The sequence below is a fragment of the Salmo trutta genome, chromosome 20 (assembly GCF_901001165.1).
Source record: "Salmo trutta chromosome 20, fSalTru1.1, whole genome shotgun sequence".
NCBI lineage: Eukaryota > Metazoa > Chordata > Actinopteri > Salmoniformes > Salmonidae > Salmo > Salmo trutta.
Window position 1 is genome coordinate 2,962,311 of NC_042976.1, and position 22,633 is coordinate 2,984,943.

Below are 22,633 nucleotides of genomic sequence, written 5' to 3' on the forward strand. Positions count from 1 at the left end.
TATCTCTGGCTAATGTTCTCCATATCTTTATTAAGGTAGCTCTATATCTCTGGCTAATGTTCTCCTTGTCTTTATTAAGGTAGCTCTATATCTCTGGCTAACGTTCTCCATGTCTTTATTAAGGTAGCTCTATATCTCTGGCTAACGTTCTCCATGTCTTTATTAAGGTAGCTCTATATCTCTGACTAATGTTCTCCATGTCTTTATTAAGGTAGCTCTATATCTCTGGCTAATGTTCTCCATGTCTTTATTAAGGTAGCTCTATATCTCTGGCTAATGTTCTCCATGTCTTTATTAAGGTAGCTCTATATCTCTGGCTAACGTTCTCCTTGTCTTTATTAAGGTAGCTCTATATCTCTGGCTAATGTTCTCCTTGTCTTTATTAAGGTACCTCTATATCTCTGGCTAACGTTCTCCACTCCGACTCAGTGACTATATATCCACTCAGACAGCATAGAGAGTACTAGCATAGCACTAGCACTATTGAGAACCCGGGAACGATCGTATGACAACTCCCTCCAAGGGTTGTTCTAAGGCCCGAGGTAAAGACAAGGCCAAGAGAACAAACTTTGGAGGGAGTTCAATATAACGAGAAAATTAGTTTTTGCGTTCTGAAGTTGCTACCGAAGCTGGCTAGTCATGAGTTATTTTCTCATGTTGTGACCCAGTCGTTAATTGTAATCATTCTATTTGTTCGACGTTGCTATGATGAACAAATCATTGGCATGTAGCTAGCTAGCAGAGATCCCAAGGTTATAAGAGACGAGAAATAATAACGTAATAATAGTTTTAGCTACATAGGCAACAACTGGTATGGTGGGCGAGTCCAAGTTAACCAAGCTAGTTGGTGATGTTAACAGTGATGTTTCTGTTGATGACAGGAGTGGAAGAACTGTCCTGGTCCTGGTCCTGGTTGATGACAGGAGTGGAAGAACTGTCCTGGTCCTGGTCCTGGTTCTGGTTGATGACAGGAGTGGAAGAACTGTCCTGGTCCTGGTTCTGGTTGGTGACAGGAGTGGAAGAACTGTCCTGGTTCTGGTTCATGACAGGAGTGGAAGAACTGTCCTGGTCCTGGTCCTGGTTGGTGACAGGAGTGGAAGAACTGTCCTGGTCCTGGTTCTGGTTGGTGACAGGAGTGGAAGAACTGTCCTGGTCCTGGTCCTGGTTGGTGACAGGAGTGGAAGAACTGTCCTGGTCCTGGTTCTGGTTGGTGACAGAAGTGGAAGAACTGTCCTGGTCCTGGTCCTGGTTCTGGTTGATGACAGGAGTGGAAGAACTGTCCTGGTCCTGGTCCTGGTTCTGGTTGATGACAGGAGTGGAAGAACTGTCCTGGTCCTGGTCCTGGTTGATGACAGGAGTGGGAGAACTGTCCTGGTCCTGGTTCTGGTTCTGGTTGATGACAGGAGTGGAAGAACTGTCCTGGTTCTGGTTCTGGTTCATGACAGGAGTGGAAGAACTGTCCTGGTTCTGGTTCTGGTTCATGACAGGAGTGGAAGAACTGTCCTGGTCTTGGTTCTGGTTCTGTTGATGACAGGAGTGGAAGAACTGTCCTGGTCCTGGTTCTGGTTCTGGTTGATGACAGGAGTGGAAGAACTGGTCGTGGTCCTGGTTGGTGACAGGAGTGGAAGAACTGTCCTGGTCCTGGTTCTGGTCCTGGTTGATGACAGGAGTGGAAGAACTGTCCTGGTCCTGGTCCTGGTTCTGGTTGGTGACAGGAGTGGAAGAACTGTCCTGGTCCTGGTCCTGGTTGATGACAGGAGTGGAAGAACTGTCCTGGTCCTGGTTCTGGTTGGTGACAGGAGTGGAAGAACTGTCCTGGTCCTGGTCCTGGTTGGTGACAGGAGTGGAAGAACTGTCCTGGTCCTGGTTCTGGTTGGTGACAGGAGTGGAAGAACTGTCCTGGTCCTGGTCCTGGTTGGTGACAGGAGTGGAAGAACTGTCCTGGTCCTGGTCCTGGTCCTGGTTGATGACAGGAGTGGAAGAACTGTCCTGGTCCTGGTCCTGGTTCTGGTTGGTGACAGGAGTGGAAGAACTGTCCTGGTTCTGGTCCTGGTTGGTGACAGGAGTGGAAGAACTGTCCTGGTCCTGGTTCTGGTTGATGACAGGAGTGGAAGAACTGTCCTGGTCCTGGTCCTGGTTGGTGACAGGAGTGGAAGAACTGTCCTGGTCCTAGTCCTAGTTCTGGTTGGTGACAGGAGTGGAAGAACTGTCCTGGTCCTGGTCCTGGTTGGTGACAGGAGTGGAAGAACTGTCCTGGTCCTGGTCCTGGTTGGTGACAGGAGTGGAAGAACTGTCCTGGTCCTGGTTCTGGTCCTGGTTGATGACAGGAGTGGAAGAACTGTCCTGGTTCTGGTCCTGGTTGGTGACAGGAGTGGAAGAACTGTCCTGGTCCTGGTTCTGGTTGATGACAGGAGTGGAAGAACTGTCCTGGTCCTGGTTCTGGTTGATGACAGGAGTGGAAGAACTGTCCTGGTTCTGGTCCTGGTTGGTGACAGGAGTGGAAGAACTGTTCTGGTCCTGGTTCTGGTCCTGGTTGATGACAGGAGTGGAAGAACTGTCCTGGTTCTGGTTCTGTTGATGACAGGAGTGGAAGAACTGTCCTGGTTCTGGTTGGTGACAGGAGTGGAAGAACTGTCCTGGTCCTGGTCCTGGTCCTGGTTGATGACAGGAGTGGAAGAACTGTCCTGGTTCTGGTTCTGTTGATGACAGGAGTGGAAGAACTGTCCTGGTCCTGGTTCTGGTTGGTGACAGGAGTGGAAGAACTGTCCTGGTCCTAGTTCTGGTTCTGGTTGGTGACAGGAGTGGAAGAACTGTCCTGGTCCTGGTTGGTGACAGGAGTGGAAGAACTGTCCTGGTTCTGGTCCTGGTTGATGACAGGAGTGGAAGAACTGTCCTGGTCCTGGTTCTGGTTGGTGACAGGAGTGGAAGAACTGTCCTGGTCCTAGTTCTGGTTCTGGTTGGTGACAGGAGTGGAAGAACTGTCCTGGTCCTGGTTGGTGACAGGAGTGGAAGAACTGTCCTGGTCCTGGTTCTGGTTGATGACAGGAGTGGAAGAACTGTCCTGGTCCTGGTTGGTGACAGGAGTGGAAGAACTGTCCTGGTCCTGGTCCTAGTTGGTGACAGGAGTGGAAGAACTGTCCTGAACCTGGTCCGAGTTGGTGACAGGAGTGGAAGAACTGTCCTGGTCCTAGTTGGTGACAGGAGTGGAAGAACTGTCCTGGTCCTGGTCCTGGTTCTGTTGATGACAGGAGTGGAAGAACTGTCCTGGTCCTGGTCCTGGTTGGTGACAGGAGTGAAATAACTGTCCTGGTCCTGGTTGGTGACAGGAGTGGAAGAACTGTCCTGGTCCTGGTTCTGGTCCTGGTTGATGACAGGAGTGGAAGAACTGTCCTGTTCCTGGTCCTAGTTGGTGACAGGAGTGGAAGAACTGTCCTGGTCCTGGTCCTGGTTGGTGACAGGAGTGGAAGAACTGTCCTGGTCCTGGTCCTGGTTGGTGACAGGAGTGGAAGAACTGTCCTGGTCCTGGTCCTGGTTGATGACAGGAGTGGAAGAACTGTCCTGGTCCTGGTCCTGGTTGATGACAGGAGTGGAAGAACTGTCCTGGTCCTGGTTGGTGACAGGAGTGGAAGAACTGGTCCTGGTCCTGGTTGGTGACAGGAGTGAAAGAACTGTCCTGGTCCTAGTTGGTGACAGGATTGGAAGAACTGTCCTGGTCCTGGTCCTAGTTGGTGACAGGATTGGAAGAACTGTCCTGGTCCTGGTCCTGGTTGGTGACAGGAGTGGAAGAACTGTCCTGGTCCTGGTTGGTGACAGGAGTGGAAGAACTGTCCTGGTCCTGGTTCTGGTTGATGACAGGAGTGGAAGAACTGTCCTGGTTCTGGTTCTGTTGATGACAGGAGTGGAAGAACTGTCCTGGTTCTGGTTCTGTTGATGACAGGAGTGGAAGAACTGTCCTGGTCCTGGTCCTGGTTGGTGACAGGATTGGAAGAACTGTCCTGGTCCTGGTTGATGACAGGAGTGGAAGAACTGTCCTGGTCCTGGTTCTGGTTCTGTTGATGACAGGAGTGGAAGAACTGTCCTGGTCCTGGTCCTGGTTGATGACAGGAGTGGAAGAACTGTCCTGGTCCTGGTCCTGGTTGGTGACAGGAGTGGAAGAACTGTCCTGGTCCTGGTTCTGGTTGGTGACAGGAGTGGAAGAACTGTCCTGGTCCTGGTCCTGGTTCTGGTTGGTGACAGGAGTGAAAGAACTGTCCGTGGCACTCCAGCAATTTCTGCTCTCCATGTTATTCTGCTAATAACTCTTGAGGGAATTCTCACACCGTTGGCCACTGATAGACATTATTTCCCTTATTTCCCTTGCCTCCAGGCATGCATCCCCATGAGCGTGTATAGCACATGGGGATGAGTGAACCTTTCTCCTCAGCCTGAAGTGTCCCCACTTGTGCCAGTGAATAGCTCGCTTTTCACGTGACAACAACTGGTAAGACGCTTCAGGAGTGCGGTCAATCTGAGCCTTGTGTGTTTTATGAAAGACTCTGAGGAGGGTCGTTGATGTAACGGTTTCAACCCGGCACTTTACCCTTAGTATTCCTCACACTTGCATAAAACTCCTGCAGGATAGTGATTAACCGTTCCTTTGTCGTTGTCTCAGACTCAAGAGAGAAAGCTATGCCCTTTTCTTGCTCCCGAGTGGCGCAGCGGTCTAAGGCACTGCATCTCAGTGCTAAAGGCATCACTACAGTCCCTGGTTTGAATCCAGACTGCGTCATATCTGGCTGCGATTGGGAGTCCCATAGGGCGGTGCATAATTGGCCCAGCATCGTCCGGGTTTGGCCGGGGGTAGGCCGTCAGTCAGTTAGAGACTACAGGATGGGAGTCAGAGAATACAGGATGGAGTCAGTTAGAGACTACAGGATGGGAGTCAGTTAGAGACTACAGGATGGGAGTCAGAGACTACAGGATGGGAGTCAGAGACTACGGGATGGGAGTCAGTTAGAGACCACAGGATGGGAGTCAGTTAGAGACTACAGGATGGAGTCAGTTAGAGACTACAGGATGGGAGTCAGTTAGAGACTACAGGATGGAGTCAGTTAGAGACTACACGATGGGAGTCAGTTAGAGACTACAGGATGGGAGTCAGTTAGAGACTACAGGATGGGAGTCAGAGACTACAGGATGGGAATCAGTTAGAGACTACAGGATGGAGTCAGTTAGAGACTACAGGATGGGAGTCAGATAGAGACTACAGGATGGGAGTCAGTTAGAGACTACAGGATGGGAGTCAGTTAGAGACTACAGGATGGGAGTCAGAGACTACAGGATGGGAGTCAGTTAGAGACTACAGGATGGGAGTCAGTTAGAGACTACAGGATGGAGTCAGTTAGAGACTACAGGATGGGAGTCAGTTAGACTACAGGATGGAGTCAGTTAGAGACTACAGGATGGAGTCAGTTAGAGACTACAGGATGGGAGTCAGTTAGAGACTACAGGATGGAGTCAGTTAGAGACTACAGGATGGAGTCAGAGACTACAGTATGGAGTCAGTTAGAGACTACAGGATGGAGTCAGTTAGTGACTACAGGATGGAGTCAGTTAGAGACTACAGGATGGAGTCAGTTAGAGACTACAGGATGGAGTCAGTCAGAGACTACAGGATGGAGTCAGTTAGAGACTACAGGATGGAGTCAGTTAGAGACTACAGGATGGGAGTCAGAGACTACAGGATGGGAGTCAGTTAGAGACTACAGGATGGGAGTCAGTTAGTGACTACAGGATGGGAGTCAGAGACTACAGGATGGAGTCAGTTAGAGACTACAGGATGGGAGTCAGTTAGAGACTACAGGATGGAGTCAGTTAGAGACTACAGGATGGAGTCAGTTAGAGACTACAGGATGGAGTCAGTTAGAGACTACAGGATGGAGTCAGTTACAGACTACAGGATGGGAGTCAGTTAGAGACTACAGGATGGAGTCAGTTAGAGACTACAGGATGGAGTCAGAGACTACAGGATGGAGTCAGTTAGAGACTACAGGATGGAGTCAGTTAGTGACTACAGGATGGAGTCAGTTAGAGACTACAGGATGGAGTCAGTCAGAGACTACAGGATGGAGTCAGTTAGAGACTACAGGATGGAGTCAGTTAGAGACTACAGGATGGAGTCAGTTAGTGACTACAGGATGGAGTCAGTTAGAGACTACAGGATGGAGTCAGTTAGAGACTACAGGATGGAGTCAGTTAGAGACTACAGGATGGAGTCAGTCAGAGACTACAGGATGGAGTCAGTTAGAGACTACAGGATGGAGTCAGCTAGAGACTACAGGATGGGAGTCAGTTAGAGACTACAGGATGGAGTCAGTTAGAGACTACAGGATGGAGTCAGTCAGAGACTACAGGATGGAGTCAGTTAGAGACTACAGGATGGAGTCAGTCAGAGACTACAGGATGGAGTCAGTCAGAGACTACAGGATGGAGTCAGTTAGAGACTACAGGATGGAGTCAGTTAGAGACTACAGGATGGAGTCAGTCAGAGACTACAGGATGGAGTCAGTTAGAGACTACAGGATGGAGTCAGTTAGAGACTACAGGATGGGAGTCAGTTAGAGACTACAGGATGGAGTCAGTTAGAGACTACAGGATGGAGTCAGTCAGAGACTACAGGATGGAGTCAGTTAGAGACTACAGGATGGAGTCAGTCAGAGACTACAGGATGGAGTCAGTCAGAGACTACAGGATGGAGTCAGTCAGAGACTACAGGATGGAGTCAGTTAGAGACTACAGGATGGAGTCAGTTAGAGACTACAGGATGGAGTCAGTTAGAGACTACAGGATGGAGTCAGTTAGAGACTACAGGATGGGAGTCAGTTAGAGACTACAGGATGGAGTCAGTTAGTGACTACAGGATGGAGTCAGTTAGAGACTACAGGATGGAGTCAGTTAGAGACTACAGGAGGCATAGTTGCTCTTATTGTGTTACAGTAATATAGAATTAGGTATTGGACTTTATAGGTAACAAATACTTCTAACTATAGTAATCCAGCCCCTAGTTGTGTTGATGCATAGGGAAGTAAAGGACTCGTTGGAATTCTGTTTACTGTTTCCATGGTGAATAATTAGTTTCAAATTCATTCTTGGGTTTCTAGCTTACTGGCATACTAATCTATCTATACTCACTATGCCGTTGTAGTTGCCGTCCCAGAGCAGCATGGTCCCGTCGTTCCTGGTGGGGCTGTTGAGGTAGAGCACCAGGGAGTCTGCACAGTGCTGCTTACCACAAATATAGGATATGTGGTTCCTTATCACTCGTTTCTCTGTCGCCGGGTATACCCATTCTGCCTCCTCTGTAGAGGGACAGGGATGGAGAGGAGGTTAGAGAGGGGCGGTTATCAGGCAGTGTGTGTCCTGTGTCCTGTCTGTCCTATCCCACCTGAGAGCTGTCCGTTCCCAGCGAAGAAGGTCTTGATGTGATCTCTGTGGAAACCGTTGTTCCTCAGCATTCTGTAGAAGAGCTGCAGGTTCTGAACGTGACGCTGGTAGGTGATCTGTTGCTGCCATCCACCTGCACACACGGACATATCACACACCCACACATACATATTGATTAAGGGTGTGTAAAGAGGAGGTGGTGGTCTGTAAAGAGGAGGTGTGATGACCTGCCAGGTGTAACCTACCTGAGAGTAGTATAGCATGGTCACAGGTCTGAGCTGCCAGGTGTAACCTACCTGAGAGTAGTATAGCATGGTCACATGTCTGGTAGAGGCGGCAGGACAGGTGTGTAGCCAGTGGCTGCTGGTGGCATCGCCTGGTGTTCTTGTTGAGCTCACAGCTGGACACTGGCATGTTGGGGCTGGTGAGGGGCAGAGGCTGGGGACACTGGGCAAAATCTGGGTGGTCTGTAAACTCACACAATATCATCACGTCACATGGTGTAGAGATGGACACTGCAGTTGACGTACTCATCCTCTTGGTTGCCATAGAGGTGTACGGATCAGACAGATTTCTCTGCCGAGCTCCAGTCACATCAAGCTAATATCACTACAGCGTTGTGTCTCCCATGTTGGATAATATTATGTACTCCTAGCCTGGTCCCAGATCTGCTAGTGCTGTTTAGTCAAAACGAAAGAGCGAAGACAAACAGTTCTGGAACCAGGCTACTTGTAAGCCTTTTAGGTGGTCATCAACTCACCCACGCATCTTAGCCTCTGCGTCCGGTTGTTATCCCTGACCTCGATCACCATGGGAAGGAAATGTATCTCACAGAGACCGCTGCTGCGCTCCACCCTCCCAGGGCCGTTCCTGGGCCTCGCCGCAGTAGCCCTGCGGGCGCGCCCGTTCCCCGCCGGCCGCTCGCTACCGCTCTGACGACGCTTCAGCTGGTTCTGACAGCGACTCTTTAGGGCCAGGGTCAGACACTCCTCTCCTGGAGACACAACAACAACACAGATCAGGTCAGGTGAGACAACAACAACATAACACATATCAAAGCACATCACATATCAAAACACAACACAACACATATCAAAATACAACACATATCAAAACACAACACATATCAAAATACAACACATATCAAAACACAACACATATCAAAACACAACACAACACATATCAAAGCACATCACAACACATATCAAAACACAACACATATCAAAACACAACACATATCAAAACACAACACATATCAAAGCACATCACATATCAAAACACAACACAACACATATCAAAACACAACACAACACATATCAAAACACAACACAACACATATCAAAACACAACACAACACATATCAAAGCACATCACATATCAAAACACAACTCAACACAACACACTCCCATGTCCACAGCCCGGGTCCCCATGTCCACAGCCCGGGCCCCCCATGTCCACAGCCCGGGCCCCCCATGTCCACAGCCTGCGTCTGTGTTTTACAAGACAAAGCTGACTTGACATATATTTCATGAGACATACGGGGCAGAGAGAAACAGCATTGGGGTGGATACGGTGGGACACGTGGATTTGAGCAAGTGTGATGTCATTCAGGTTAGTGGAAATGTTGAGTTGTCCTGTCTCTTTGTCTATGTATGTTTTTATTGTAACACAAAAAAAACTAAAATATTAAAATGTGTATTTATATATTTTTGCCGAAAGTTGGGAGAGAGCTCAATGGACCGGTCATGCAAGATGAACACTCACTAAGAGAGAAAGTGTGTGTTAACTTTTTAAGGTATAGGGGGCAGTATTTTCATTTTCGGATGAAAGGCGTGCCCAGAGTAAACTGCCTAATACTCGGGCCCAGAGTCAAATATTTGCATATTATTAGTAGATTTGGATAGAAAACACTCTGAAGTTTCTAGAACTGTTTGAATGATGTCTGTGAGTATAACAGAACTCATATGGCAGGTAAAAACCTGAGAAAAATCCAACCAGGAAGTGGGAAATCTGAGAATTGAAGTTCTTCTTTTGATTCTCTATCAAAACTACAGTGTCTGTGGGGTCACGTTGCACTTCCTAAGGCTTCCATTGGCTGTCAACAGCCTTTAGAAACGTGTTTCATCCTTCTCCTGTTACTGGGCAGAAAATAGGAGCTCAGTCAATGAGTGGACTGCCTGGGACCAGTGAGTTGTTTACTGCGCAGGCACGTTTGGCGCACCCCTCCTTTTTTTCCCTCTGTAATGAATACGCTATTGGAATATTATCAACGTTTTAAGTTAAATAGACCCTAAGGATTGATTGTAAACAACGTTTGACATGTTTCTACGAACGGTAATGGAACTATTTGACTTTTCGTGTCTGGATTTATGCTCGCGCGTTATGCCTTTGGATAGTGATCTGAATGCACGAACAAAACGGAGGTATTTGGACATAAATATGGAGTATTTCAAACAAAAAGAACATTTCTTGTGGAAGTAGGAGTCCTGGGAGTGCATTCTGACGAAGATCAGCAAAGGTAAGACAATATTTATAATACTAATTCTGAGTTTAGTTGACCCCAGAACTTGGCAGGTAACTGTATAGCTTGCTTTGATGGTTGAGCTATGTACTCAGAATATTGAAAAATTTGCTTTTTCTGTAAAGCTATTTTAAAATCTGACACAGTGGTTGCATTAAGGAGAAGTGTATCTATAATTCTTTCAATAACTGTTGTAAATTTTATCAACGTTTATGATGAGTATTTTTGTAAATTGATGTGCTCATTCACCGGGAGTTTTGGTGGGAATACATTTTCTGAACATCACACGCCAATGTAAAATGGGGTTTTTGGATATAAATATGAACTTTATCGAGCAAAACATACATGTATTGTGTAACATGAAGTCCTGTGAGTGCCATCTGATGAAGATCATCAAAGGTTAGTGAATATTTTAGCTGTCTTTTTGGTTGTTGGGAAGCATGTCCTTGCTTGGAAAATGGCTGTGTGGTTTTTCTTATGAAGTTTATGTCCTAACACAATCTAATTGTATGCTTTCGCCGTAAAGCCTTTTTGAAATCGGACAATGTGGTTAGATTAAGAGAAGTTTATCTTTAAAATGGTGTAAAATAGTTGATTGTTTGAGAAAATGAAATGATGACATTTTTGCTGTTTTGTATTTCGCGCCATGCTATTTCCCTGTCTGTTGATTGTGTGTACGCTAGCGTCCCACCTAGCCCATAGAAGTTAACTGTGGCAACTAACCCGTTCCATGTTGTTAATTGTGGTAACTAACCCGTTCCATGTTGTTAATTGTGGTAACTAACCCGTTGTCACATCCTGACCATAGTAGTGGTTATTTTCTATGGTAGAGTAGGTCAGGGCGTGACAGGGGGTGTTTGTCTATGTTTTGTATTTCTATGTTCAGTTTCTAGTTTTGTATTTCTATGTTGGTTTTGTTTGGTATGATCTCCAATTAGAGGCAGCTGGTCGTCGTTGTCTCTAATTGGAGGTCATTTTTAAGTTGATGTTTGTCCCACCTGTTTTTGTGGGTGATTATATTTTGAGTAGTGTTTGTTTCTCTCTGCTTCACGGTTTGTTGTTTTGTAAATTCAGTTATTTATGTTTCGCAAAGTTTCACGGATGTAATAAAATGTGGAACTACAACCACGCTGCACTTTGGTCCGATCCTTTCGACAGCCGTGACAGAATCACCCACCACAAAAGGACCAAGCAGCGTGCCCAGGAGGAGCAGGGATCCTGGGCTCGGGAGAAGAGAGAATGGAGGACGTCCTGGACCTGGGAGTAGGTAATGGCAGGGGACAAGACCCTGCCATGGAAGCCGGTGGAGACGGCGCAAGCGGAACGGTGATGCTATGAGGAGCTAGCTCAACGACGGAAGCCCGAGAGGCACCCCCCAAAAAAGAAAATGGGGGTGGGGGGGGCACACGGGGAGTTAGGCAGAGTCAGGGTGGAGACCTGAGCCAACTCCCCGTGCTTACCGTGGGGAGCAAGTGGCGGGGCAAGCACCGTGTTATGCGATGATGTGTTGTCAGGGCGCACTCACAGGCGGTGCGATCTGTGCTCGCACCGTGCAGTTGTCAAGCTGGGTTGAGCATCCAGCAAAGACGGGTTGTGCCAGCCATAAGCTCCAGACTTCCAGTGCGCCTCCACGGCCCAGTATACCCTGTGCCGCCTCTCCGCACTCGCCCTGAGGTGCATGTCAGCAGCCCTGTGCCACCTGTACCGGTCCCACGCATCAGGCCTCCAGTACGCCTCCATAGTCCGGTACGTCCTGTGCCTCCTTCCCGCACTCGCCCTGAGGTGCGTGTTACTAGTCTGGCGCCTCCTATGCCAGCCCCACGCATCAGGCCTCCAGTGCGCATTCTCAGTCCAGAGCCTCCAGCGACGCTCACAAGTACGGAGCCTCAAACGACCCTCCTCAGTCCAGAGCCTCCAGCGACGCTCCTCAGTCCGGAGCCTCCAGCAACGCTCCTCAGTCCAGAGCCTCCAGCGATGCTCACAAGTACGGAGCCTCAAACGACGCTTCTCAGTCCAGAGCCTCCAGCGACGCTCCTCAGCCCGGAGCCTCCAGCGACGCTCCTCAGTCCAGAACCTCCAGCGACGCTCCCCAGTCCGGAGCCTCCAGCGACGCTCCCCAGTCCGGAGCCTCCAGCGACGCTCCCCAGTCCGGAGCCTCCAGCGACGCTCCCCAGCCCGGAGTCTCCAGCGACGCTCCCCAGCCCGGAGTCTCCAGCGGCGGTCCGCATCCCAGAGCCTTCAGCGGCGGTCTGCATCCCAGAGCCTTCAGCGGCGGTCTGCATCCCAGAGCCTTCAGCGGCGGTCTGCATCCCAGAGCCTTCAGCGGCGGTCTGCATCCCAGAGTCTTCAGCGTTGGTCTGCAGCCCAGAGTCTTCAGTGGCGGTCTGCAGCCCAGAGCCTCCAGCAATGATCTACAGTCCGGTTCTTTCGATGATGATCCACGGTCAGGTGGTAAAGAAGCAGAGGGATCAGAACCCGAGCCGCCTCCATGGGGGGGAGGCGCTAGATAAGAAGTTTCTGGGTACTGCATATGAGCCGCCATAGACATTAGTCACCCACCCTACCCTCCCTTTGTGTTTTGTTGTTGGGGGGGGTTTGTTGTGTGTTTTTTATTTTTATTTTTTTTAGGTGCGGTCGGAGTCCGCACCTTTGGGGGGGGGGGGGTACTGTCACGTCCTGACCATAGTAAGTGGTTATTTTCTATGGTAGAGTAGGTCAGGGCGTGTTTGTCTGTTTTGTATTTCTATGTTCAGTTTCTAGTTTTGTATTTCTATGTTGGTTTTGTTTGGTATGATCTCCAATTAGAGGCAGCTGGTCGTCGACTGGAGTGTGAGGGGCAGGGCTGTCATGTACTAGACTGGAGTGTGAGGGGCAGGACTGTCATGTACTAGACTGGAGTGTGAGGGGCAGGACTGTCATGTACTAGACTGGAGTGTGAGGGGCAGGACTGTCATGTACTAGACTGGAGTGTGAGGGGCAGGGCAGGACTGTCATGTACTAGACTGGAGTGTGAGGGGCAGGACTGTCATGTACTAGACTGGAGTGTGAGGGGCAGGGCAGGGCTGTCATGTACTAGACTGGAGTGTGAGGGGCAGGGCAGGACTGTCATGTACTAGACTGGAGTGTGAGGGGCAGGACTGTCATGTACTAGACTGGAGTGTGAGGGGCAGGGCAGGACTGTCATGTACTAGACTGGAGTGTGAGGGGCAGGGCTGTCATGTACTAGACTGGAGTGTGAGGGGCAGGGCTGTCATGTACTAGACTGGAGTGTGAGGGGCAGGGCTGTCATGTACTAGACTGGAGTGTGAGGGGCAGGACTGTCATGTACTAGACTGGAGTGTGAGGGGCAGGGCAGGACTGTCATGTACTAGACTGGAGTGTGAGGGGCAGGACTGTCATGTACTAGACTGGAGTGTGAGGGGCAGGGCAGGACTGTCATGTACTAGACTGGAGTGTGAGGGGCAGGGCTGTCATGTACTAGACTGGAGTGTGAGGGGCAGGGCTGTCATGTACTAGACTGGAGTGTGAGGGGCAGGGCTGTCATGTACTAGACTGGAGTGTGAGGGGCAGGACTGTCATGTACTAGACTGGAGTGTGAGGGGCAGGGCAGGGCTGTCATGTACTAGACTGGAGTGTGAGGGGCAGGACTGTCATGTACTAGACTGGAGTGTGAGGGGCAGGGCAGGACTGTCATGTACTAGACTGGAGTGTGAGGGGCAGGACTGTCATGTACTAGACTGGAGTGTGAGGGGCAGGGCAGGACTGTCATGTACTAGACTGGAGTGTGAGGGGCAGGACTGTCATGTACTAGACTGGAGTGTGAGGGGCAGGGCAGGACTAGACTGGAGTGTGAGGGGCAGGGCAGGACTAGACTGGAGTGTGAGGGGCAGGGCAGGACTGTCATGTACTAGACTGGAGTGTGAGGGGCAGGGCTGTCATGTACTAGACTGGAGTGTGAGGGGCAGGGCTGTACTAGACTGGAGTGTGAGGGGCAGGACTGTACTAGACTGGAGTGTGAGGGGCAGGGCTGTACTAGACTGGAGTGTGAGGGGCAGGGCTGTACTAGACTGGAGTGTGAGGGGCAGGGCAGGACTAGACTGGAGTGTGAGGGGCAGGGCAGGACTAGACTGGAGTGTGAGGGGCAGGGCAGGACTAGACTGGAGTGTGAGGGGCAGGGCAGGACTAGACTGGAGTGTGAGGGGCAGGGCAGGACTAGACTGGAGTGTGAGGGGCAGGGCAGGACTAGACTGGAGTGTGAGGGGCAGGGCTGTACTAGACTGGAGTGTGAGGGGCAGGGCCGTCATGTACTAGACTGGAGTGTGAGGGGCAGGGCAGGACTAGACTGGAGTGTGAGGGGCAGGGCTGTACTAGACTGGAGTGTGAGGGGCAGGACTGTACTAGACTGGAGTGTGAGGGGCAGGGCTGTACTAGACTGGAGTGTGAGGGGCAGGGCAGGACTAGACTGGAGTGTGAGGGGCTGGACTGAGAAGTTAAAAGCCTCAGTTAGAGAGACACAGTTGAGAGTTGTGGAACTCCTTCCTCTTGTCCCAGCAGGGTGGAGAGGCTGAAATGTCTGGGCAGTGGGTGGTGTTGACTGGAATGGATGGGTACAGTACAGTGTGCTGAACTTTTAGCTAAGGACAGCATCCACTCAAGATGAATAATGGAGAGGTGTTACTGTGAATACATGACTGGTGACTGTGGGCTGGGTTCAGCCATGCATCTGGGCCTTCTACTACCCCAGCAGGGTGTCCACCACCTGGCAGTGCCTGAGAGCTCTCTTCTCTCACGTTGCTTACTGCTTACAAACTCTCTCTCTCACACACACACATACACACTTTCACGCAAGCGTGCGCACACACACACACACACACACGGTATACACACACACGGTACACACACACACACACACACACACACACACACACACACACACACACACACACACACACACACTGTCCTGTTCCGGTTCTCTCACAGTACTCTCAACCCTTCAGCATCTCTGCAGTGTGTAAGAGATTTTCCCCTTACAGCCTCGGTAGAATACAAAAGGTCTCCCTCTTATAGGAGTTAAGCTATGTAACTTCTGACCATTTGAAAACACTTGATAATTTATTTATTTATTTTTTATTTAAAAAAAAAGAAGAGAGGTCTCCCATTCTTACAGCCTGAGCCGTAGGGAACATCTGTGGATCAAGTGGCTTGATAAATGGTTGAAAAAGCTTTCCATGTAGGAAATCATATTTTCAATCAAACCTTAGAAATATTCTAGAACAAACTGATCTGGAATAATAATAATAATAATAATAATAATAATAACTTAATAAAGCCCTTCTTTAAGGACATTTTCAACCAGCTGGTAGATCATATTATGACAATGGATTTAGAGATGGATATGAAACAAACCTTAAACCTGATTGGTCAATTCCCCCAGCATCAATGAACATAATTTGTATATTTTTTTGGGGGGGGGGGGGGGGGGATTGCTGCAGTCCAGTGTTGTGGCACCCCCCTTAACTTTGCCCATTCAGAGAGTTGTAAGAACACTCAAACTCAGTCACCAAAGATATGGGATAAAAATGTAAAAAAAGTAGGAATTTTAGTTGATGAGGGACAAATATTGCACCATTCCAGGAATATGAAAAATAGCTTAAAAAAAAAAAAAAAGCTAACATTTTTAGGAAAATGTGCTCAACCAGGCTGTTGATAAAACAACAATATATGAATATGACAACGTGCAATATTATTAGGTAACATAAAGTGGTTTAATCACATTTCATGACCCATGGGATCAATTAATCAATATTCAGACTTAAAGTCATCTATAATATAATGCCTATAATAGTCATAGAACAAGAGACATTGCACTATACACCAACTGAAAATGCATTAACTTCAATGTAGTTGAATATTCATGTTTGGACATACAAAATGATCATAATTTGTTAAAAAATTTGGCACCAGTCCTCATTTACCAATACTTACCTACCCATTGAAGCTAACCTAGAGACATTTATCTGTGATGAGTAAAAAATGCTAGGCCGACACAAATTGCCATTCGAATAAGGCAGTGCTGATATGACCCTATTGTGAATTCTTAACTGCGTGGTAGATTTCTGTTATTTCCTAAAGAAACATCAAGTTGAAATAGTTTTTTGGGGGGCGGGAAAGTTCTTATTTGCATTGTTAGTAATACGATAATTTTTTTTTAAACATGTTTTTCAAGAAGGGACAGTTAAAGGGTTTAAGACTTACATTTGACCTTACAATTAGGCTAATTCATATTTAAATTGGATAGCCTTTCAAAACGTTATTGTAGAATAAAATGTGGACATTTACCCTCCGACTGGGTACACTGGTTGAATCAACGTTGTTTCCACCCAACGAGGAATAGACATTGAATTGATGTCTGTGCCCATGTGGGCTACTTTATAAGAAAACAACTTTTATTAAAATAATAAAGTTATACATTGAGATATCCATATTAATTAAACGTTTATTTTTTTTCAAAGTAAACATATTACATGAATTCGTTCTTACCTAAATAAATTCCATCCATATGTGCACATTTTTTCTTGGTCGTGTTTAGGTCCACATAAAAGAGAACAACGGGGTGGCCGAAACTCTCTCCGGGACTTGGATCCAACACCAACACCGCATCATGAACAGTCGATCCCGGGAAGAAATCCTGATGTCTTCTACTGTCCTCCAGTACCGAACTCATACCATAACCGCCTTGCTTCGGCGGTAGCATCCCCGAAGAATAGGAATCTGGGAGAATGGCGAGTACTTTCTCGGAGTTTGGCTCGGAGACGTACACGGCCACCCCGCTGAGTTGAAGATGGGACAGACGCTTACATTCGCCCTCAGACAGAGACACCCTGCGGCACAGGTTTAACTTTAGGTACTGGAACCCGGTCTTCACCCACCGATCCAAGCGGCCAAACTTCACCTGGGAACCGCGGGAGTCACCCAGGAATAAAACCAAGATCAAAAGAGACACGCGCATCCACTTGAGCCTCATAGTTTTGTTGGAAAAAAGATTTGCCATTACGCGCGTGCCAATGTATCTATTCCACTTATTATGATATATATATATATATATGTTTTTTTTTTTTATAAACTCTCTCAATTATAGGCTAGCACTTTCCAAAACTTAAATGTAAGCTACACGTTTATTTTGGCATATTAAACTCTCTGTAGACGCTTACTCGACGGCTCCAAACTAACTGTCTCATCAAATGTGTGAGATGCAGCTCTCTACATTAAACGAGGACTTCAAAGGGCTCAGAGCGGCTGCCTGATGGAGAGTACTGTGCAACAGTAACTCCATCCCACAGGCTCTGACATGCCAGTAAACAAAGGGGGAGAGGGGGGAGTTAGAGAGAGAGAGAGGAGGGGGGGGGCTCTAAAGGAACCCGGTGCAGCGTGAGGATGGGGATAAGAGGTTACCTGGTTGTCATGGGCAGGAAGAGCGTGTGCTCATGTGCGCTCGCTGACGCACGGCAGCGTCCACTTTTGTTCCAAAGATTGCTGAGCAGGAGTCAATAATGGAAAGGGTGATCCACACATAAAAAGATAGATATATAGTCCTTTTGGTTATGAAATAAACCAATATGCTTTTAAACAATATCTACTGTATCTTTAAAATAAATACTTTACGTCTGTATGTTTTCCACAGGTTGTTCCCTGGGAAGACATCATCAAATCAAATTGTATTTGTCACATGCCCCGAATACAACAGGTGTAGACCTTACAGTGAAATGCTTACTTACAAGCCCTTAACCAACAATGCAGTTTTAAGAAAATCCCTAAAAAAGTAAGAGATAAGAATAACAAATAATTAAAGAGCGGGGCTATATACAGGGAATACCGGTATAAAGTCAATGAGTCAATGTGCGGAGGCACCGGTGTTGAGGGAATTATGTACATGTAGGTATAATTATTAAAGTGGATAATAACAGAGAGCAGCAGCAGTGTGTGTGTGTGTGTGTGTGGTGTGGGGGGCAATGCAAATAGTCTGGGTAGCCATTTGATTGGCTGTTCAGGAGTCTTATGGCTTGGGGGTAGAAGCTGTTTAGAAGCCTTTTGGACCTAGACTTGGCGCTCCGGTACCGCTTGCCGTGTGGTAGCAGAGAGAACAGTCTATGACTAGGGTGACTGGAGTCTTTGGCAATTTTTAGGGTCTTCCTCTTACACCGCCTGGTATAGAGGTCCTGGATGGCAGGAAGCTTGGCCCCGGTGATGTACTGGGCCGTACGCACTACCCTCTGTAGCGGCTTGCAGTCGGAGGCCAAGCAGTTGCCGTACCAGGCAGTGATGCAACCAGTCAGGATGCCCTCGATGGTGCAGCTGTAAAACCTTTTGAGGATCTGGGGACCCATGCCATATCTTTTCAGTCTCCTGAGGGGGAATAGGCTTTGTCATGCCCTCTTCATGACTGTCTTGATGTGCTTGGACCATGTTAGTTTGTTGGTGATGTGGACACCAAGGAACTTGAAGCTCTCAACCTGCTCCACTACAGCCCTGTCGATGAGAATGGGGGCGTGCTCGGTCCTCCTTTTCCTGTAGTCCACAATCAGCTCCTTTGTCTTGATCACGTTGAGGGAGAGGCTGTTATTCTGTCACCACACGACCAGGTCTCTGACCTCCTCCCTATAGGCTGTCTCATCGTTGTCGGTGATCAGGCCTACCATTGTTGCGTCATCAGCAAACTTAATGATGGTGTTGGAGTCGTGTCTGGCCGTGCAGTCATGGGTGAACAGGGAGTACAGGAGGGGACTGAGCACGCACCCCTGAGGGGCCCCTGTGTTGAGGATCAGTGTGGCGGATGTGTTGTTACCTACCCTTATCACCTGGCGGGGGCCTGTCAGGAAGTGCCTTTGAGGGCACTATGGTGTTGAACGCTGAGCTGTAGTCAATGAACAGCATTCTCACATAGGTGTTCCTTTTGTCCAGGTGGGAAAGGGCAGTGTGGAGTGCAATAGAGATTGCATCATCTGTGGGGCGGTATGCAAATTGATGTGGGTCTAGGGTTTCTGGGATAATGGTATTGATGTGAGTCATGACCAGCCTTTCAAAGCACTTCATGGCTACAGATGTGAGTGCTACGGATCGGTAGTCATTTAGGCAGGTTACCTTAGTGTTCTTGGGCACAGGGACTATGGTGGTCTGCTTGAAACGTTGGTATTACAGACTCGGACAGGGACAGGTTGAAAACGTCAGTGAAGACACTTGCCAGTTGGTCAGCGCATGCTCGCAGTACACGTCCTGGTAATCCGTCTGGCCCTGCGGCCTTGTGAATGTTGACCTGTTTAAAGGTCTTACTCACATCGGCTGCGGAGAGGGTGATCACACAGTCGTCCGGAACAGCTGATGCTCTCATGCATGTTTCAGTGTTACTTGCCTCAAAGCAAGCATAGAAGTTATTTGCCTCGTCTGGTAGGCTCGTGTCACTGGGCAGCTCGCGGCTGTGCTTCCCTTTTGTAGTCTGTAATAGTTTGCAAGCCCTGCCACATCCGACGAGCGTCGGAGCCGGTGTAGTACGATTCGATCTTAGTCCTGTATTGACGCTTTTTGCCTGTTTGATGGTTCGTCATGCAAAGTTGCAGATGCTCCATTCCCTAAAGAGGATATATTATTATTATTATCTATTGTTGCCACATCCATTTGTTTTGTTGTTGACTAAATTGAATACATTTAATGAATGATATCCACCCATTGATCCTTGAAGAATATAACTTATGAGTTTCAACTGTCACAGTCCCATCAAAACCCCTAAAATATAAGCTTGTTTTACTCCAATGTTTGTAAACATAATAAATGCAAACAAACACGGTATAGCCTCATAATAGGGTTAATGCTATCATTTGGATATAACGAGTCCTTACATGCATAGCTCTGTCTATTGAATTTGAGAGTGATTTACAATGATCAAGACCCATCCCTCAGGAAGTGAGTATGCTTTGTTATTGTTTCAACTTCAGACTGCCCCCTTCGACTCCGATACGTAGTTGTTGCATTGCTTATAACTTAGTTATACACCGTTCGCATAGCTCTGTACTCGGCCCATACCCATGCCTAAAGCCACAAATTGGATGATGGAAGAAAATGGCTGTCTCAGTCCAGCTCTGTGTACTACCAGGTGTATCCTGTACATATGACTAATACACTTTGAAACCAGAGCAATATATTTAGAGTTTTAATGTTTATATTGTTCTAATTGTAGACATTTCGGTTTACATATCATTGTTTTAAAATATTCTCCATGTTATGTCAATGGGGAGATATAGACTGTTGAAGAGGGATGTAAATGCATCATAACACAGAAACTGCATAGGCTTTTACTCGCTAAATACACGGCTGTTTGAAGCTAGTGCCATCTAGTGGATATGGGTAACCTACACACTCCGACCGCATCAAACATTCAGTTCATTCAGTGTTCACTAAGGGTCCCCGTTGTCGAAGTTAAAAGAAAACAGCTCACTGGACGCTGACCTGGCACAGTGACCACAGCTTGAGTTATAGGCTATATATATATATATATATATATATATAAAATCTGTAAGATTGTATTTACGATAAGAAATTAGTCGTAAAGAAAATTTCTTATCCTGGTATATATATATATATGAGGCTATACCGGAATTTTGACACCCTATATATATATGGTGTCAAAATTCCGTTCACTTTCCCAAAGAAATCCTGGCAGATTTTCTTTACGACTAATTTCTTATCCTGGTTAGAGTATTCCGGTATATATATATATATATATATATAATCCTGTCAGATATTCTTTACGACTAATTTCTTATCACTGAATGTGAGATGATGGAGGTGAGGTTCGTTATGTGGTTAGGAACAGCTGTACATCGTTGTCGCTGATTGGGAGTCATATTTAGGTAGCCTGTTTTCCTTTGGGGTTTGTGGGTAGTTATTTTTCTGTTTTAGTACATCTTGTTGACCTGACAGAACTGTCTCGCTGTCGTTCATTTTCTTGAATTGTTTGAAGTGTTTCTTATTATTAAATCATTAATATGAACACTCACCCCGCTGCGCTTTGGTCCCCTTCTTCTACAGACGACAAGCGTTACACCCTAGTCATTGGGATACTCTCCTTACCAACAGAACCACGTAACGAACCTCACCTCCATCATCTCACATTCAGTCAGGATTAAATACGCATAGTGACAAACCACCTGCAATTCACACTGATAGTAGGCCACTCTGAGGCTTTGTCCCAAATGGTTCCTTATATACACTACCCATAGGGCTCTGGTCAAAAGGAGTAGAACAGTCAGCCCTGTGCAAACTCTGCCACGAAGAAACAGAATCAATAGATCAGTCAGCCCTGTACAGACTCTGCTACGAAGAAACAGAATCAATAGATCAGTCAGCCCTGTGCAGACTCTGCTACGAAGAAACAGGATCAATAGAACAGTCAGCCCTGTGGAGACTCTGCTACGAAGAAACAGAATCAATAGGACAGTCAGCCCTGTGGAGACTCTGCTACGAAGAAACAGAATCAATAGGACAGTCAGCCCTGTGGAGACTCTGCTACGAAGAAACAGGATCAATAGAACAGTCAGCCCTGTACAGACTCTGCTACGAAGAAACAGGATCAATAGAACATGGTATGGTTCTGGTACTGTCCATTGGTGGCTCGCTTTTGGAGTCAGGCCCAGGAATGGCTGTGGCGTCATAATATCAGGGTTCAGATGGACCTGCAAACTGTATTGTTAGGGGGAACAAACAAAAAACACGGTCATTCAACGGGAAATGTCATTACGCTCTTGGGTAAAGTATTTATTTTTAGGGCAATATCGGTAGAAATGTTACAAATGGGGAGGTTCAGGACCCATGTCAGACATCATAGTAAATTGGAGGGATGTATTGCGAAAAAAAGGAAATAGCAAGATATGGCATTATACTGGGAAAGATGGGTTAATCTGTGGACATCGGAGGGTTGGAGTTAAGATCAGAATGAATGGTGATTGGCCGCTGTGGCTGAAAATCCAGCACAGGAAATTAGGAATATGTGTATAATTATTTAACTACAGGTACTGTAGATGTGAGCGAAATAGCTTTAAGTAAAAGTATTGTTGTTCGTTAGTTTACTCCAATAAGGGTAAGGATGGTAGGAGGGGCAAAAGTAAAGAAGAAAAAAAATGACAACAATCAAAAAAGTTGTGGATTTTTTTACTTTTTGCCATTCTCCCTGATTCAGAATATATAAACGTTACAGTCATGGCATGCTTGGTACATTAGCTATTGACGAGAGAAAACCCGAATATCCAATATGAAACTAATTTGACTTCATTGGATACAGTTTATACAGGGTGGCGTCTTCACAAGCTTGACTTATCAACTATCAGTAGAATGTGTCTTGTTGATGTCAAATAAATTCAGAAAAGTTTTCATAATACATTATGAAATGTAACCAGTGTTTTGGGAACATATCATTATTAAAATGATGGAAACGTGTCCATACAGATCTGTCTCAGTTTGTGGTTGTTAGGAGACTACGGTTCCCTTGTGGGACTTTAGCGCTGCGGAGACTAAACTTTTTATTTTTGGGGTGAAAAGCACCACCACTAAATGTAAACATGTAATATATTGTAACCATGTACACTATAGTATTTAACTCTCTAGTAAAGCTAGAGGCCTCTCTGAAATTCGTTGAAATATTTC

General features: G+C 47.1%; 1 protein-coding gene across 1 annotated transcript in view; it reads right to left on the minus strand.

Moving 5' to 3' along the window:
• Window positions 1-17,246, minus strand: part of si:ch211-67e16.11 (uncharacterized) — a 28,123-nt gene extending 10,877 nt beyond the window's left edge. Inside the window, exons 1-5 of the mRNA XM_029702035.1 lie at window positions 16,484-17,246; window positions 8,183-8,416; window positions 7,719-7,889; window positions 7,424-7,555; window positions 7,171-7,337 (exon numbers count right to left, since the gene is read on the minus strand). Of these exons, the coding sequence (XP_029557895.1) occupies window positions 7,171-7,337; window positions 7,424-7,555; window positions 7,719-7,889; window positions 8,183-8,416; window positions 16,484-16,994 (1,215 nt within the window). The 5' untranslated portion in view covers window positions 16,995-17,246. The remainder of the gene's footprint in view (window positions 1-7,170; window positions 7,338-7,423; window positions 7,556-7,718; window positions 7,890-8,182; window positions 8,417-16,483) is intronic.
• Between the last annotated feature and the right edge of the window lie 5,387 nt (window positions 17,247-22,633).